This window comes from Sinohyriopsis cumingii, chromosome 17 (assembly GCF_028554795.1).
Source record: "Sinohyriopsis cumingii isolate HCF-2022 chromosome 17, ASM2855479v2, whole genome shotgun sequence".
Lineage (NCBI taxonomy): Eukaryota > Metazoa > Mollusca > Bivalvia > Unionida > Unionidae > Sinohyriopsis > Sinohyriopsis cumingii.
This window is the reverse complement of record NC_142977.1, coordinates 101979098-101997135: the sequence shown is the minus strand read 5'-3', so window position 1 is coordinate 101997135 and position 18038 is coordinate 101979098. Positions and strand designations below refer to the sequence as shown.

The 18038-nt window shown below is 33.7% G+C and overlaps 1 protein-coding gene across 1 annotated transcript in view; it reads left to right on the top strand.

The window, feature by feature from the left end:
* LOC149779565 (mitogen-activated protein kinase kinase kinase 20-like) overlaps nt 1-18038 on the top strand; it is a 147856-nt gene that overhangs the window by 7415 nt on the left and 122403 nt on the right. The window contains exons 2-3 of the mRNA XM_089940289.1: nt 5946-6149; nt 11545-11632. Of these exons, the coding sequence (XP_089796415.1) occupies nt 6000-6149; nt 11545-11632 (238 nt within the window). The 5' untranslated portion in view covers nt 5946-5999. The remainder of the gene's footprint in view (nt 1-5945; nt 6150-11544; nt 11633-18038) is intronic.

The window sequence follows — 18038 nt, the reverse complement described above, 5'->3', positions numbered from 1 at the left end:
GTGATGCAAAGGTGATGGTGGAGTGTATGTGGGCGGATGGGTCGTTGCACTCACATGTACCTTACATGAACTTGATGCTAAAATGGTCACAACTGATGAAATGTTCAGAGAAGACAACATGATTAAAACCATTAAAATTTGTTGCTCCTTCAATGTAGATATAATAAGAGACAAGAGTTGTAACTCAAGAAATAGCATTTTCACACCTAACTCAAAAGTTCTTAATAGTAATCACATTAGGCCGATAAATCAGCCCCTCACCTGTGATGATATTGATTTTTGGGTTAGGGACTGATATCATGTATTCGTTTAAAGCAGCAATTATTTGCAGTCAATTTGGGCTGCACACATTGGTCTACATTTTGTACACTTACCAGTATTTCTTGAGGCTGTGGAGCTACCATGAGCTGAAGGGTTCTTTGGGTGACATGTACATTATATTTCCGGAGCAAATCCTCTGTTTGGTAACTTGTAAATCCACATGGAATAGCACAACCATCTGTCTTGTGGCCATTTTGAATTTTGCGCTAGATATGGCTGATACCTATTACCAGTATGTGTCTAAAGTATACACAGGTTTGTTCCAAAAATATTTGCATGCAGCAAAATTGCACATTTTAATGAACAGGTGACATCAGACCAACATATCGTCCATCAGTATCAACACAGATTTGGGGGGTTGATTTATCAGGCTCGATTCACATTTACAGTGAAAGTTGTTATCTGTTAGAGTTTCCTCTGAACAGCTTAAGACACTCTTATCCTATTATCTGGAAATTAATTTCTAGCCCCTGCTCACATTCCTAGCAAAGAACCTGACATAATTAGACCTCTCAGATAAATCATCACACCCCGCTGTGGGCTGTAAATTACCAGCTATGTAAATTGGCACATGCTCCTAATGCTAACACCCTTGATTTTCAGTTGAAGAGGATTCACAACTTAGTTACACATGAATTAATGGACTTCACTCCTTGTCCTAATTATGTTATTTTGCTAATTAGCAATTCATTGCTGTAGCCATAGAAAAATAAATTCTTAACATACAAGAGGCAAATTTCTTAAGACAGATAATTGCTTCACACAATTTGTGCATGAAATCTTTATGATACATGATTTCTGTTACATACAAAACAAGTGAATACAAAGTAATTCATATAATGCAGGAGTCATATAACATTTGTGACAAAATGCATGTAAGCAATTAACTTCTGAACACAAGGAAAATTACTGAATGAATTTAAATGAATAAATTTAACAAATGCATACAAACTTACAATATTTGAACATATATTGTATACAGTTAAGACCAACCTTTATTCGAGGCTCACACCTATGAAGTGGAATCTCCTTTCATGTCCCTGGCTTTCCGACAAGTCTGAGAATTTAATGAGTATGTACTTTTTTTGGTACCAATACTAGGCGCCAAATTCTGGCTTGCCTCAGAAACTTAATTTCACAAGGGATATTTTTTAAAAGCCTGAATTCCATCAGGGAACACACATGCCCTCATTCATCTTAGCAAGTCAGGATTACTTTCTTTAACGCCAAAAATGTTATCACTCCCATTGAAGTTAGAACAATCCTTTTTAGTCTGCATTTATTAATAACTAGTCAGGAAAATGACATTGTATGACACCAGTTTGAAATGGCCCAAGACTTCTAAAATTTTCCCTGGTTTGTCTCATTTCTTGTCAATTACCACTATTAACCTTATGTTAATATCCTCCTCTAGCTACTGCTCCGGTGGCCAAGTGGTTAGAGCGTCCACCTTGGATGCGAGAGGTCGTGGGTTTGAACCCTGGCTGAGTCATACCAAAGATGTATAAAAATGGTTCTTGCAACTGCCTCGCTTGGTGCTCAGCTTTAAGAGGTTAGTGTTAGGACTGGTTGGCTTGGTGTCAGGATAAGATAATGTGACTGGGTGGGACATGCGCCATTGTTAGACATCACTAGAAACTGTCACACTGCAGACATTATAGTGATATGACTGAATTTTTTTTAAAGCTATGTTAAAAGTCCAGAATACACACGCACTCCTTTGTCTTGAACGGTTAACCGAGCAGGTCCTAATTAAAATCCTCTCATGCTTCCCAACAGGAGAGGTTAATTGTCACTAACTGCCAAATTTTTCATGAGGCTAGATCTAAAATCTTAATGAGGCCATATATAATGAGGCCATAGGTAAATCTTAGTGAGGCCATAGGTAAATCTTAATGAGGTCATAGGTAAATCTTAATGATTATGTGTCACGCTCACCACAACACATAATGTGCAGTAACATTATTCTTCAAAATTTGTATTGAACGGTTAACCAAGCAGGTCCTAATTAAAATCTACTCATGCTTCCAAACAGGAGAGGTTAATTGTCACTAACTGCCAAATTTATCATGAGGCTAGACCTAAAATCTTAATGAGGCCATAGGTAAATCTTAGTGAGGCCATAGGTAAATCGTAATGAGGCCATATATAATGAGGCCATAGGTAAATCTTAATGATTATGTGTCACACTCACCACAACACATAATGTGCAGTAACATTATTCTTCAAAATTTTGCACCATTGCAATGTCAATGCATTAGTCCTGTGAGACCAAGAAAAACATCACCCAAGCATGAATGTAACAATTTCTAAAATGGGTGAAAAGGGTCAGAGGAAACTCAGACTTATGATCTGTGTGGAGAAATTGTCCTTTCATATGAGCTGTCACAAAACTGGTACATTGGACCTGTGATAATGTTAAGAACCAGAGAATTTACAAATTTTGTGATTGTGTTTGTTTGTTGTCTGGTCAGAGATGGTTGGACAGGGTTATGCTTGTTCATGGTCACCAGCAGGTGGGTAGAGTCTAAATGTACATTTAAGGGGATTTATATTCATTTTGAAAAATATGTTGAAAAATCAAACAAATGTGCTGAAATCACACATGGTTTTTGCAGTGGAAGTAGAAAAAATGAATTCTAAGCGTCTTCACATATTTCAACAACTTCTTGTGAAGTAATCCATCTGAGTCTAACCTTAATTTTAAATCGCTTTTCAGTGGCTATTATCAATTACAGTTTTGTTGATAACATTATTTGTTTTAGGGTCAGTATGTGTGAAACTGCATTTTCTTAAGTTACATACCTTGTTTCTTGTTTGTTTATCAAGGCGACCATGAATTGGAAGAGTTTTAAACCTGCTGTCTTCATTCAGAACATATAATTTCCATGATTTTGACCCATTTTGCTATGAATCTTGCATATGGTAGCTGTGATTTCATCCAAAAGTTAATTTGTCCTATATTGATTTGCTTACTAAACAGTTTTGTGTTCGCAGTTTCCTTTCATCGTTTATTGAAGGAATGTGTTCATGTAACAAGTACAGCAGAATCTATCTTGAAAGACCATCTCTTTTGCCAGATATGTATGGTCTCTTAAGACAGGTGGTCTCATCATGCATTGGTCTTTCAGGACAGGTTTTTACTGTAATTACTATATTCCTGCTTCTAATGTTAATTTCATTGATGAAGATGTGACAAATCTGCAAATCGCTAGTACCAAAGATGTGTCAATACTTTGGAGCAATGTTTCTATCATATGTTTCCATATATATATATATATATATATATATATATATATATATATATATATATATATATATATATATATATATATATATATATATATATATATATTAGCAATTTCTTGTTTATTATAATTGTTTAATGACAACTTATTTTTTAGGAAATCGTTATTTAATGAGCTACAAAGTTTTGGATATTATGTTGATGGTTTTCTGCTAATCTTTCACCTTGACAATGATAGGATGGGATATTGTAACTTAAAAGGATACATTGAACGGCTGTTGGGTGTATCTAAAGGTAGAGATTACATTTATACGTTTTTGGTAAAAACTGAATTTTTGTTTTAAGTTTGTTCTGAGTACTGTATGGTTAGATCTGTCATGAAGGTCTGCAGGTATCCAAGAGTTGTACCATGATGTTATTCTGTTTGTAGCATCTTGTTGAAAGTCTTGCCCTTTTTTGTTTGTTTTGAACATTGTAGCATATGAAATAGAGTTTGTTGCCACTCAAATAATTCTTCCTGCCTCATTCTTCTATGTCTTTTTAATACTGAATGAAAACTTATTCAAAATAATGTCCTCAAACTACAGAAAAGTTCTTAACACTGGAAAATAAAGAAGAAATGTTTTTCTATCAAGATTTAATTTCAATTTTAATTTCAAACTTATATATATATATATATATATATATATATATATATATATATATATATATATGGTTTTATAGTTACTTCCTGTATACCTGTATGCATCTGCCAAGATACGATTTTTGTCAAGTGTGAAATCCAAAAATTTATGAAATCTGACATTTTTTAATCAGAATTTTGGACCATTTTATAAACAGGTCCTATGGTCACTGGAATTGGGAATTTTTTTTATGTAAAAATTCATCAATGATACTTCAGAAAGTGTGTGAAAAATATAATTGTTGTAATCCAGTCGAAAGTGAATTATGACTCAGTGGATGTATCTGGATCATGTGCTATAAATTAAATAATTTTATCCAACATTTCACCTATAATTGTATAAAAAGAGGACATATACAAATTTTACCAGTTTCACTCAGAATTAGAAATGGACCGCAAAAACCTCAGATTTAATTTTGACCTTATAAACGTAAATAAGGTCTTAAAAAACTGAAGGAAAACTAAATAAATAGTAAAAACCTGAACATTTTGAACAAAAAGGGTGAATGACTCTAACCTGACCCAAAAAAAGTGGTTTTTTTTGCTCATGGTTTTTCATTAGGTTAGCCTAGCTGTCTAGAAAGTGCATGAACTATGCAAATTAAAGATTTCTGATCATTTTAATTATTTATTAATTTTCACTTTATCATTATTTTCATTATATTTAGGAGCAAAGTCTAAGCATGCTTTATCAGATTTATAATAAATGTTACCATGGAGATAACATTGTAACCATTGTGTGTCTTAAACCTCTAAAAAATTTAAAACCATGATTATACCCCCCAAAAATAACCAAAAATTTTAAAATTCAGTTCAACTTCTAACCCTGATTACTATAACCTGTCTTTTGAGGTTAATACATTTTACAACAAATATAGTGAAGCAACATCTGCTTGACTGTTTGCAAATCAAATTTCTGAATGCCATTGAGATCATGACCTTTGTCCATGATGTTAAGATACTGCAGAGGCTCTATGTACAATGAAAACTGAAATGTTCTTTTATGATATTGGGGACAGACTGAATGCCAGAAATGTTATGACATTATTTGACAGTTACATTATTTAATATCAACATAGATCACTATTTCATTTTGACAGAAAAACTTATAGCGATATCTGCTTGATCCGGAATGAAGTTGATGCCATTCTGACATCCATTATGGTCGTCACAGTTACCATCTTGAAAGTCATATTATTGTTTCTCTTCGTAAATTGACGGTTACATCAGCATGGGGTTTTCACAGTAAGACTTATGGTGACTAGTTAGTCCCATGCAAAATTGTGCCTATCAGGCATCCATTATATTGATTCATACAGTTGTTTTAATTATTCTTTTTGCTGGTTGAACATAAATTTTTATAATAAATGAAGCTTTTGTATTTTTTAAAGAGAAATCAGGAAGTGATATCAACAAGAATGATTGTTGGTTATCATATTGGCATGTAATAAGGATTTATACCAGTTTGTCGGTACATGTCTGTTGATCCAGCCCAAGGAGGCAGGCACGTTCACTTTCTAAAACTTACCACACAGAGTATTGTTATCGGGTTCCTCATGTATCAAAACTGGGTCCCCATTGGCAATTATGGCAGTTTATACCTGAAACATTTCTAACCATGTGCTGCATTCATTATGCACTCATTTTGTCAAAGAAATACTTCTGGGGGATTATCTTATTTTTCCTAATTTTCAGTGGTGCAGACCCACTCACAGGCAGAGACCAGGGTATTAGAAGATTGATTTCAAGATGGCATCGGGTTTTTGTGAAATTCCTTTTAATGACCTGGAATTTTATGAGAAGTGTGGTGGAGGATCATTTGGCAGTGTGTACAGAGCCCTATGGAAGTCTAGAAATCATATTGTGGCTGTGAAAAGGCTACTTGTACTTGACAAAGAGGTATTATTATTTAGAAGTCTTGCTTATATAGCATTTTTTCTATTTTGTTGAGAATGTAATCTGTGCGAAGTATTACCCTTCTTTTATGACTGTATTGTATTTCCTCCTAAACTGATGGGCGGAACATTATACCAAATTTGGTGTTTTACATGACTTTTTAATAACCAGCTCTATTATTTTTGGATTTTTGTCATCAGAGTCAAGTGCCCAAAATATTCAGTTACATCGATAATTTCTAGTAAATGTATTTTCTCCCAAGGGGCAAGTCGACAAAATATTCAGTTACTGTAACATTTTCCAGTGTTTGTTTCATCTCCTCTGGGTAAAAAAGTGTACAAAATATTCAGTTCTTTGACATTTTCAAATATATGTCTTTTCTTCCATAGATCAAGTGTACAAAATAGTTAGTTACTTTGACATTTTCCAATATATGTTTTGTCTTCTTCAATGGGTCAGGTGTACAAAATATTCAGTTACTGTGACATTTTCCAGTATATGTTTTGTCTTCTTCCATGGGTCAGGTGTACAAAATATTGTTACTTTGACATTTTCCAGTATATGTCTTCTTCCATGGGTCAGGTGTACAAAATATTTAGTTACTTTGACATTTTCCAGTATATGATTTGTCTTCTTCCATGGTTCAAGTGTACAAAATATTTAGTTACTTTGACATTTTCCAATATGTTTTGTCTTCTTCCATAGGTCAAGTGTACAAAATATTCACTACAGTTACTTTGACATTTTCCACTATGTTTTGTCTTCTTCCATGGGTCCAGTGTATAAAATATTCAGTTACTGTGACATTTTCCAATATATGTTTTGTCTTCTTCCATGGGTCAGGTGTACAAAATATTCAGTTACTTTGACATTTTCCAGTATATGTCTTCTTCCATGGGTCAGGTGTACAAAATATTTAGTTACTTTGACATTTTCCAATATATGTCGTCTTCCATGGGTCAGGTGTACAAAATATTCAGTTACTTTGACATTTTCCAGTTCATGTCTTCTTCCACGGGTCAAGTGTACAAAATATTCAGTTACTTTGACATTTTCCAGTATATGTTTTGTCTTCTTCCATGGGTCAAGTGTACAAAATATTCAGTTACTATGACATTTTCCAATGTATGTTTTGTCTTCTTCCATGGGTCAAGTGTATAAAATATAAAGTTACTGCGATATTTTCCAATATATGTTTTGTCATCTTCCATGGGTCAGGTGTACAAAATATTCAGTTACTATGACATTTTCCAGTGTATGTCTTCTTCCATGGGTCAAGTGTACAAAATATTTAGTTACTTTGACATTTTCCAGTATATGTTTTGTCTTCTTCCATGGGTCAAGTGTACAAAATATTTAGTTACTTTGACATTTTCCAATATATGTCTTCTTCCATGGGTCAGGTGTACATAATATTCAGTTACTTTGACATTTTCCAATATATGTTTTGTCTTCTTCCATGGGTCAAGTGTACAAAATATTCACTACAGTTACTTTGACATTTTCCACTCTATGTTTTGTCTTCTTCCATGGGTCAAGTGTACAAAATATTCAGTTACTGTGACATTTTCCAATATATGTTTTGTCTTCTTCCATGGGTAAAGTGTACAAAATATTCAGTTACGTTTGACATTTTCCAATATATGTTTTGTCTTCTTCCGTGGGTCAAGTGTACAAAATATTCAATTACTGTGACATTTTCCAATACATATTTTGTCTTCTTCCATGGGTCAAACATACAAAATATTCAGTTACTGCGACATTTTCCACTCTATGTTTTGTCTTCTTCCATGGGTCAAGTGTACAAAATATTCAGTTACTGTGACATTTTCCAATATATGTTTTGTCTTCTTCCATGGGTCAGGTGTGCAGAATATTCAGTTACTTTGACATTTTCCAATATATGTTTTGTTTTCTTCCATGGGTCAAGTGTACAAAATATTCAGTTACTGTGACATTTTCCAATGTATGTTTTGTCTTCTTCCATGGGTCAAATGTACAAAATATTCAGTTACTGTGATATTTGAAATACTGTTGGACCAAACTATATGCAGTCTTAACAGGGAATATGGAAATACATCAAGTATGTCACAGATGTCTGACTATTACCCTGGATTGCTGTTCACTGGATGTTATAGGTAGGTTTGTGTAACTGGATAGACCTGAATAGATGCTTGGATCAAATGACAACACAACACTATGTGATGAAAGATGGAAATATATGAAGTGAATTCATAAAAATATATATATTCAAATGTATGATGGTAAGATTCATATAATCTCACGTAATGAAAGTAAGATTCAAATAATCTCATGTAATGAAAGTGTGATTCAAATAATTTCATGGAATGAAAATAAGATTCAAATAATCTCATGTAATCAAAATGACTAATCAATTGAAACAAACATATGACTCAGTCATTTGTACAGCCATATGATTCATTAATATTTGTAAAAACTTGCAAAATGTGTCCACTGACAAATAACACAGTTCTCCTAAATTCTTGGCTTGACCCACACTTGTATCAGCTGCACACACCCTTCATGGATCCACCATGCACACAAGTTTACAAATTAGTGATTTCGTCTTTGTATGGCCTTGATGGTTACATCATCTTCCATGTCAATATAGACACGTAGACGGCCAGACAGATAGCCTGATATACCCGCACACACATATGTACAGACAGCACACAGTTCTCCTGAATTGGGTTGGCCCACTCGTATTGGCCACACCCACCCTTCATGGCTCCACCATGCGAACAGACATACGTACAGACAGTTACAATAAAACCAAACTGGTCATAATAACAGGTATGGAATTCAAATCTATAGATACATGCTACTAAATTAAACCCCTAATAGCAACTTGTAACAATTCAAAAGTTCACGTTTCAGATCTGTGTAGTAGTAACAGCATCATTTCATGATATGACATTAAAAACTGAATATGCTTCACATATGAAATAAAATACAAATGTAACACTTACCCCTATGGCTGTAGACAAGATTCAAAGACCAGTGTATCAGTTAGAATATAAACTTGCCTTAAATCTATGTGAGAGTGAGTATTAGTAAGGGTAAAATGCCCATGCATACTGTGCTTTTAGTGTCTCTTGCAGCAAGCCATCTACGAGATACATGCTAGTTCAGTTGCTTACCTAGACAAACAATTATCCACCCAAGGTAACGTTGTACGCAGGTACGACAGAAATGATCAAATTATTAACCAAGTTATTTCTTGCCTTATTCCGTGACAGTTGGGTTGGGCTATAATTATACTGTCTCACACTAGGCAGTATGAAGTTAAAATAAATTGATTTTGCTTATAATTCTTTTACTGTAAAAAAATGATCACATTTGCATTTTGTGTGAGTGTTTGTGTGTGTGTATATATATATATATATATATATATATATATATATATATATATATATATATATATATATATATATATATTGTAATACCTAACTCAACAAACCAAAATGCTAGGCACTACTAATGATACTAATAATGATAATGTAAAAATTTGAAACAAAGTCAGAGAAAAATAACTCGGTTCACTATATTGTAATACCTTAATGGTATTGTGAATAGAGTTTTGCATGCACAAACATTGTCCATTTATTGTGTCAAGATTATTTGATGTTAAACACTGAGATGTGAGATGATGTTTGACCTACAAGACTTTGGCATATTTGATCATGTCATTTTTATCTGTCACTGAAAACATCTACCACTTGTGAATTACTTTTTACATTCCTGAACGTATGCCACCCACCCACCATTGTTTAGATTGCCGTCTGCTATGGTCCTTGTAATGTCACGCTGTTGTCATGAGTATTAATGAATTCGTCAAGGAATTCATCTAAAGACATTAACAGTTCTACAAGCCCTGGGACATCAACATTAAGTGGAAAGAAGTTTGCATGTTAGCAGTTATTGTGCCATATTCATTTCCATGTTGGACCATGCGTGTGTTGTGCTGGAATTTCTCATGAATAGTTTAGGAAATTAATTATCTTACCTTCCATGATTGTGGAATATTAAAACCAGAAATATGATGTTAGTCCATAAATTAGTGACTTCGACCATCTAGTGGAGTTTTGTTACTGAAACAGCGGACTTGCAGGATAGTGATGGAACCAATGTGCCCAGCCAAAGAATCACATTTCTCTTGTCAGACTTTTGTTGAACAAAAAGTTAGAACTAATGTTACTGTTCAGTATTGTATGTTCTTGGTTATGTAGAACTTGTTATTTTAATGTGCAATATAATATGCATTTGATAGGCACTATTTCTAACCATATTACGACTCATTGCATCATCAGTAAGTTGTACTCTTGCTCAATTCACATAGAAATTCACTTGTCCATTTCGTTCAGTTCTGTGTAATCATAGGTATGAATATATAAATAAGATTATAAGTAAACATGCACACCGTGGACATTAAGACAACTTAATTCTGTCTAAATTTTGTGTTCAGATGGATTTTTCATGCAGTTTGAACAGTTGACTTGGTTATCACCATGGCTAGCCCCGAGAAGGACAAACATTGATTGGCTAACTAAGGTCATGTGATGTGAATATGCGTCTATAAATATGAGTGCAGACTAGTGCACTGGCAGATAGTTGTCAGAGCAGTAAAGTATGAATATATAAGTAGAAAAGAATTTCGGCCATTTATTCTAAAATGATCAATTATATATTTTTACGTAACCGATATTAACTTTGGCACTGTAAAATCCCTACACTGAATCAGATTGTTATGAGGAATTTTAAGTAGATTTATTACATGATTGCTATTGAATTTAAATGCTGTATAATTATTATATTGTAATTTTTAATAAAGCTGCCCCATCTCTCACCACACTGTTCAAGCACACCAGCACTAAAATTTTTCATTGAGATGACGCTAATATGACAGAATGTGTTACAGTCATTCTAATAATTTGAGTTGTTAATATACAGAGGAACTTAATAACAGAATTAATTTCACCATAATATGGTGTATAATAACGTTGTCTTTTGGCATTTAGACACACAAGACTACTCTATATTATCAGAAGTTGATATTGTTTTGACAGACACTGTGTTTATATAAAGTGACTATGCGAGGTTGAAAAGCATTTTCTATCTCACCTTTAATATTTAATAAAAATCATTTTTACATCCTGAACATTGGTCTTTTCAATATAACATATGGGATGTTACAATATATATATATTATATATATATATATATATATATATATATATATATATATATATATATATATATATATATATATATATATATATATATATATATATATATATATATATATATATATATACACACACACACACACACACACATTCATACAATTTCCTTCATAACAACTGTTCTTTTCTTTCAGGCTCAAGTGCTAAGTGCCTTAAGTCATCGGAACATCATCCAGTTTTATGGAGCTGTTACTCAGGAATCAAACTTCTGTCTAGTCACTGGTTAGTATGAAATGTTCTTTCTTTATGTGTATGATTGTGTTTTCAGGTGTGGAACACTGGTGCAAGATAGTTCTATCCTACATGACCTTTGTCCTGACTCGTGTACTATTTTGACCATCTACTGTGACCATAGTTCACACAAAGTACCAAACACTTTAAGACTTCCATCATCACTTGAACATTCCTTAATAATAATCAAGATAAACATTAATTGCAGTTCATTTGCATAGTAAAGCCAGCAGTGATTTAACTTACTGTGCTTAGAAAGGTGCCATTTTTCAGTGACTGACCTAGACACATACAACTTAATGTGCTTAGAAAGGTGCCATTTTTCAGTGACTGACCTAGACATATACAAGTTAATGTGCTTAGAAAGATGCCATTTTTCAGTGACTGACTTAGACACGTACAACTTAATGTGCTTAGAAAGATGCCATTTTTCAGTGACTGACCTAGACACAAACAACTTAATGTGCTTAGAAAGATGCCATTTTTCAGTGACTGACCTAGACACAAACAACTTAATGTGCTTAGAAAGATGCTGTTTTTCAGTGACTGACATAGACATATACAAGTTAATGTGCTTAGAAAGATGCCATTTTTCAGTGACTGACCTAGACACGTACAACTTGATGTGCTTAGAAAGTTGCCATTTTCCAGTGACTGACCTAGACATATACAAGTTAATGTGCTTAGAAAGATGCCATTTTTCAGTGACTGACTTAGACACGTACAACTTAATGTGCTTAGAAAGATGCCATTTTTCAGTGACTGACCTAGACACAAACAACTTAATGTGCTTAGAAAGATGCCATTTTTCAGTGACTGACCTAGACACAAACAACTTAATGTGCTTAGAAAGATGCTGTTTTTCAGTGACTGACATAGACATATACAAGTTAATGTGCTTAGAAAGATGCCATTTTTCAGTGACTGACCTAGACACGTACAGCTTAATGTGCTTAGAAAGATGCCATTTTTCAGTGACTGACCTAGACACATACAACTTTTTGAGTACATCTTCAAGTCAAAAAAGCTGCTGTTGTAAATTTTAAATTTTGTAAAAATTACTGTTCTCATTATTTCTGATTTGCTTCTAGATCAACGATGAATTAGGTGCTGCTTCATTATTTATTGTGTGTCTCGATTAATCTTAGGATCATGGTGAACTCTATTTTTTTACCTGTTCACATTGGTAATATGGTGCAAGAGTTTTGCTACAGACAGTTTGAATGCTGTTTATTCATTTTCCATGGCCATTTCATCTGATGTTCATTGAAAGCGAAAATGTTAAAAAATGCCATTTAAAGTGGATTCAGAATTTTTTGTTGTAAACCTAAGTTTTTACCTGCCACCTTAGGGTAAAGAAATTTTCATTGGCTGTTTTGCTGTTGAAAGTTCGATCAGCATTCACAATGTGGGAAAAAGAATCCTTCATTACGCTTCAGTGTAGGATAGGAAAATTTCATCCCTGTGATCAAAAGTTTGCATAATACGCTCAGTAAAACCTCATGTCTGGCACTAATTTCTGATCCTCGGATAGAAGCTGTTTTTATATCAGTGCATATGAAAGATTCTATTACTGTACTGGCTCATTAGTTCAAAAATTTTCAACTGAGATACAGTAGTTTGCTTAGTACACTGTTCACTGATTTACAAAAAATAATGCCCAAGATGTCACATAATTCGGATATTTGCATCTTCTTTTTGTTTCATCTTCAGTTATTGTCATTAAGGGCTATTTGTCTGTCTGGTATCCTACTTTTGAATAAAGATTTTTTAAAGGATAAAGGATATTATCACTTGTCAGTGTCAGTGGATTATCTTTGGCTCTTGTATACTATTTCCTTGGGGGTTGCATCAATGTAGATGAAACACTTGCAAAACATCAATGTAGATGAAACACTTGCAAAACATCAATGTAGATGAAACACTTGCAGATAAAAACCAAGACACAACAAGATCATGCTGTCAATCTTGTATTAGAGTCATTGTAAAATGTTCATTTTCAGTATAGCTAAAACATTTTTCTGTTGTTTGAATGTCAAGAACTTTGCTCAAATTGATTTTGCACAAGAATATGTAACATCTTTGGGGATTTGGAAGTCATGTTATTCCATAGGTGAAGGTTAGAGGAGTCATTCTAATTGTTATTATTTTCTTTTAAGTGAACTTCTCCTGTATTTGCATGGATATCATAACTTTTTAGTCCTTTTCTACACTACTAGGGAACAAGAATTTTCTTATATGTGACAGGTTAAAACTCTGTAGTTAGGTCTTGCTGAATTTGTTGCTAGATTGTGTAAGGAAAGCTTGTGTAGTCAACCCTATGTCACTGTTGGCATTTGCATCAGTGTTTGCATCCTATTTCTATTCTTGTTTTGGGGGCAAGTAGAATGGAAACAAATAGAAAGTTTCTGGTTCAGATAGTGTTGAATCTATCAATATTTTTAGTACAGCTGTCAGAGCCATCCTTTTTCTTTGTCTACTTGGTGACTGCCAACCTCACCAAGCTTTATTGAAAATACTGTGAACTTGGTCATCAGAATCTAGTTTAATGAGTACATTTTAGGAGTCTTGAGTACATTTTAGGAGTCTTGAGTACATTTTAGGAGTCATGTGTACATTTTGGGGAGATTTTGAATAAAAATCAAATGCACATGGGTTTTATTTCCGTTTATCTTGAAACTCCCTGACTTTAAACATTCCTGTAGTGCTTAAGACCAACTATAGGTAAAGAATGGTTAAATAACTCCTTGACTTGTTCACGGTGAAATGCACAGCTAGTTTAATTGAACTAAATTTGAATAATTGTGCAGGTCACCAGAACACTCATATGTGTTGGACATGTTTGACAGAACTGATCTTTTGACAGATTTCAAAATGCCCAAATTGGACAACATGATTTTCTGCTAAGAAACTCATGTTCAGAATTGATTAATGATTGCTTAAACTGAAAATTGTAAATGGATATTGATCTTAACTTGTGTACAAGATGTACGTTTTTACAAGTGTGAAATTACTTTGAGTCCTTAGCAAATGGTACTATATAACCTAACCAGTTTCTTTAAAGAAAAGAATTTCCAAAGTTACCCTCAGAGGATATCATGAAGACTGACATCCCCCCCAAAAACAAAAAACATGTATATCTTGGGTATTGTTAAAAAAACTTTTAGTTCCCCCTATTTTCCTTATTTTTAAAGTAAATTATGTTGGATCCAATGTACACCAAGATCCCAGGCATTTAAAAATAAAAACCCAAAAAAACCATTGTATATCTTGGGTGTTGTTAAAATAACTTTTAGTTCCCCTTATTTTGGTCTGTGGTTGTTGGGTATACCATATATAAAAATATATATATATATATATATATATATATATATATATATATATATACACGCATATAAGCTGAATAATTTAGGGGGGAAAAAAAAGACCTGGAAGAAAGGGGGTTGGCTTATCTGTGGGCCAGTGTCTAAACTTGACAGTTTTTAAGTCTTTTTGTTGACTAGTGTAATAGCTGTAAATCTTGGAACACGAAAAAATAATTTTTTCGTGTCCTAAGACATATGTATGTATGAAAAATCATTTTCAGTGACCTGACACTTATTAAACTGTTATAAATTACTATGATTGATTTTTTTAATTCTTTTGCATGTGCATATTTTCTGATTTCTTCAACACAAAATTAAATAAAGGTAAATACAGACTTCATTATTCGCGGGCCGGTTGAGTTTACCTGGGAGACTAGGATGAACTAATATGTACTTACACAGTGCAAAGCATGCATAGCGTCACTTAAATCCTTTTTTATTCCCAACCATATTAGATGCAGATTTTGCTTTATTCATTGTTTCTACCAAATTTCATTCTTTCAGATAACAGGTGTTTCATTTACGTTGAATCATGCACTTACGACTTACTCATTTTCAGTGACATAAACGATCCTACAAATCATGGTAATATTTATGAAAAGGTACGTACGTTTAATTGTACACAAAGGCACCATCATAACTTACATGCTTACGAAGAGTGGTAATAATAAAGGCAAAAATTCTCATTACATATCAGATAAGATCATCATCAATCTATTTTAATTTTATGTTTTGGCTGAACAACATCATAACTTTCCACACAATGGAAAGCTTAATGTTTCAGCATCTCCTTTGTTGATAATTGGCAGATTCTTCTTTTCTTTTTCCGACAGCAGTACAGGTCAGTTAATCATTAAAACCATGAAACTGGCTTGTGTTAAGAGGGAATTTTGATCTGTAGTTTTATAAAACAGGGTGTAAGGCATGCCTGTCAACTTTTCAAAAGCCAAGTAGGGAGACTGAAAAAAAAAAAAAACAGATTGAGACCTAAAATATTTTTTTGCCATTTTAAAGCCTTATTTTTACTAAATATTGATTGATCATCCAGGTCCAATATGTGTGAAATTTGCAAAGGACGCACTGGTTCTCCCTGTGACATGCCTTATTTCCCCCCAGGATGTGCCCTATTTTCATATTCTGGTCAGCTGTGGCCAGACTGCACAATAGCTAGAGGTTAGTCTTAAATAAACAAGCAAGAAAGCCATCATGGCTAATTAAAAGTTAATCCTTATCGATGCAACTATTTTGTGAAAACGACTGGCCCTCCATCATAATTCAAAGAAACCATGTTCTGCACTACTGTTAGTCCAAGTTTCCACTGACCCTTACCACCCAATTTTTGATATTTGGACATTGATGTTGGGGTGTAGGGTCAGAGTCCACTGCCTATCGAAAAGTTGGAATTCGCCGACACCATTTGGTGTCGGCATAGGGTAGCTGCTTAGTAGCCAGCCTAGCAAATTTGAACGACCTTTCATACAGACATACCTGCATGAAATTGATAGGAATATGATTCATTTTCTCAGAAATTGCGAGCATAGCATTTGTTAGATCTCGTATCCGCTGACAGACAAGACAAAAGTACATCGTTGCTAAAATTTGACCTGGATCTCACCATTTGCATTCCGAGTCACATGACTATACAAATCTCACAACCTACATGTCAATGACATCAGAATGCAAATGGCGAGATCCAGGTCAAATTTCAGCAACGATGTACTTTCGTCTCGTCTGTCTGCAGATTAAAGACATAATGAATGCTATGCTTATGATTTTTGAGAAAATAAGTCATATTTCAAGGGATGTACTTCGTTCAGTGGAATGTAGTTCATTTAGCTCATGTTCATACCTACAATGTACATGCGATGGCACCATTATGTAAATACGTTCAGTAGCCTAATTGTGAGCTTTCAATGAAACCATGTTGTTCGTTGTGTTGTCATACTGAGATCACATTTTAACGAGTTAGGTATTTACAATTTTCAGGGCAAAATAAAAAAGTAATTACTGGTGCACTAATATAAAATGTCCAGTGCAGTAATGCATAAACAAACAATAGTTGAGTCAAAAGGAAGAGGTAATGTTTCAGCAACTCGCAATTGCTGAATTCTTGTCATCGTTCGATCAAATTATACACAAATCTATATTAGGCAGAAACAATAAGAAAACAGAAAATTAAATAAATTACTTTTCAAACAAGTTTTTACCATTTATTTTTAAAAATTATAAAAGCAAACCTTTTGATAAGTATACGTGTAATTTTTGGTAATATAAGTTTGACACAATAAATGCATTTAGAACTTACTGCCGCGTGCATCTTGTGACGTCTTGGAGTTGTGGGTCAGCTTATACGCAGGTCATGAATTTTTGAGTATTTATACTTGTTCATTATGGGAGGTTGGCTTATTCTTGAACGGGCTTATATGCAAATGTATATGGTAATTGGGTTACACGACTTTGCATTATGTCAGATGTTTCCCTTTCAAAAGAATGTTTGCTCTGTTTGGTCATTTTTACTTTCAGGTCATAAGGAAAAATTAGAAAAAAAAACTAGTTGATAACTTTTTGAAGTTTTTTTTAAACATACTTTATAATTTGTTTATTGCCATTTGAGAAGGTAGTATTGGCTATATTGACAAAATAATTGTCCCTATTTTATTAGCTGTAAAATTTTGTGTACTTGTAACTAGTTCAAGGTAATTTTTCAAGCACATGGGAGCAGCCATTTCAATCTGCAGAAATTACACACATAATGAAATTCCAGTCACACTGCTCTGGTGGCCTAGTGGTAAGAGCATCCACCTCGGATGCTGGAGGTTGCAGGTTCAAACTCAGGCTGAGTCATACCAAACACTTATAAAAATGGTATGAGCAGCTGCCTCGCTTGGCACTCAGCATTAAGATGTTAGTGCTAGGACTGGTTGGCCTGGAAACAAACATAATGTTTACAAATTGATAATAAATTGCTTAGATCAATGACAAAAACATAAGATTAATTTATTACCCAGCCAGTAGTCATGGAAGGTTTCTCT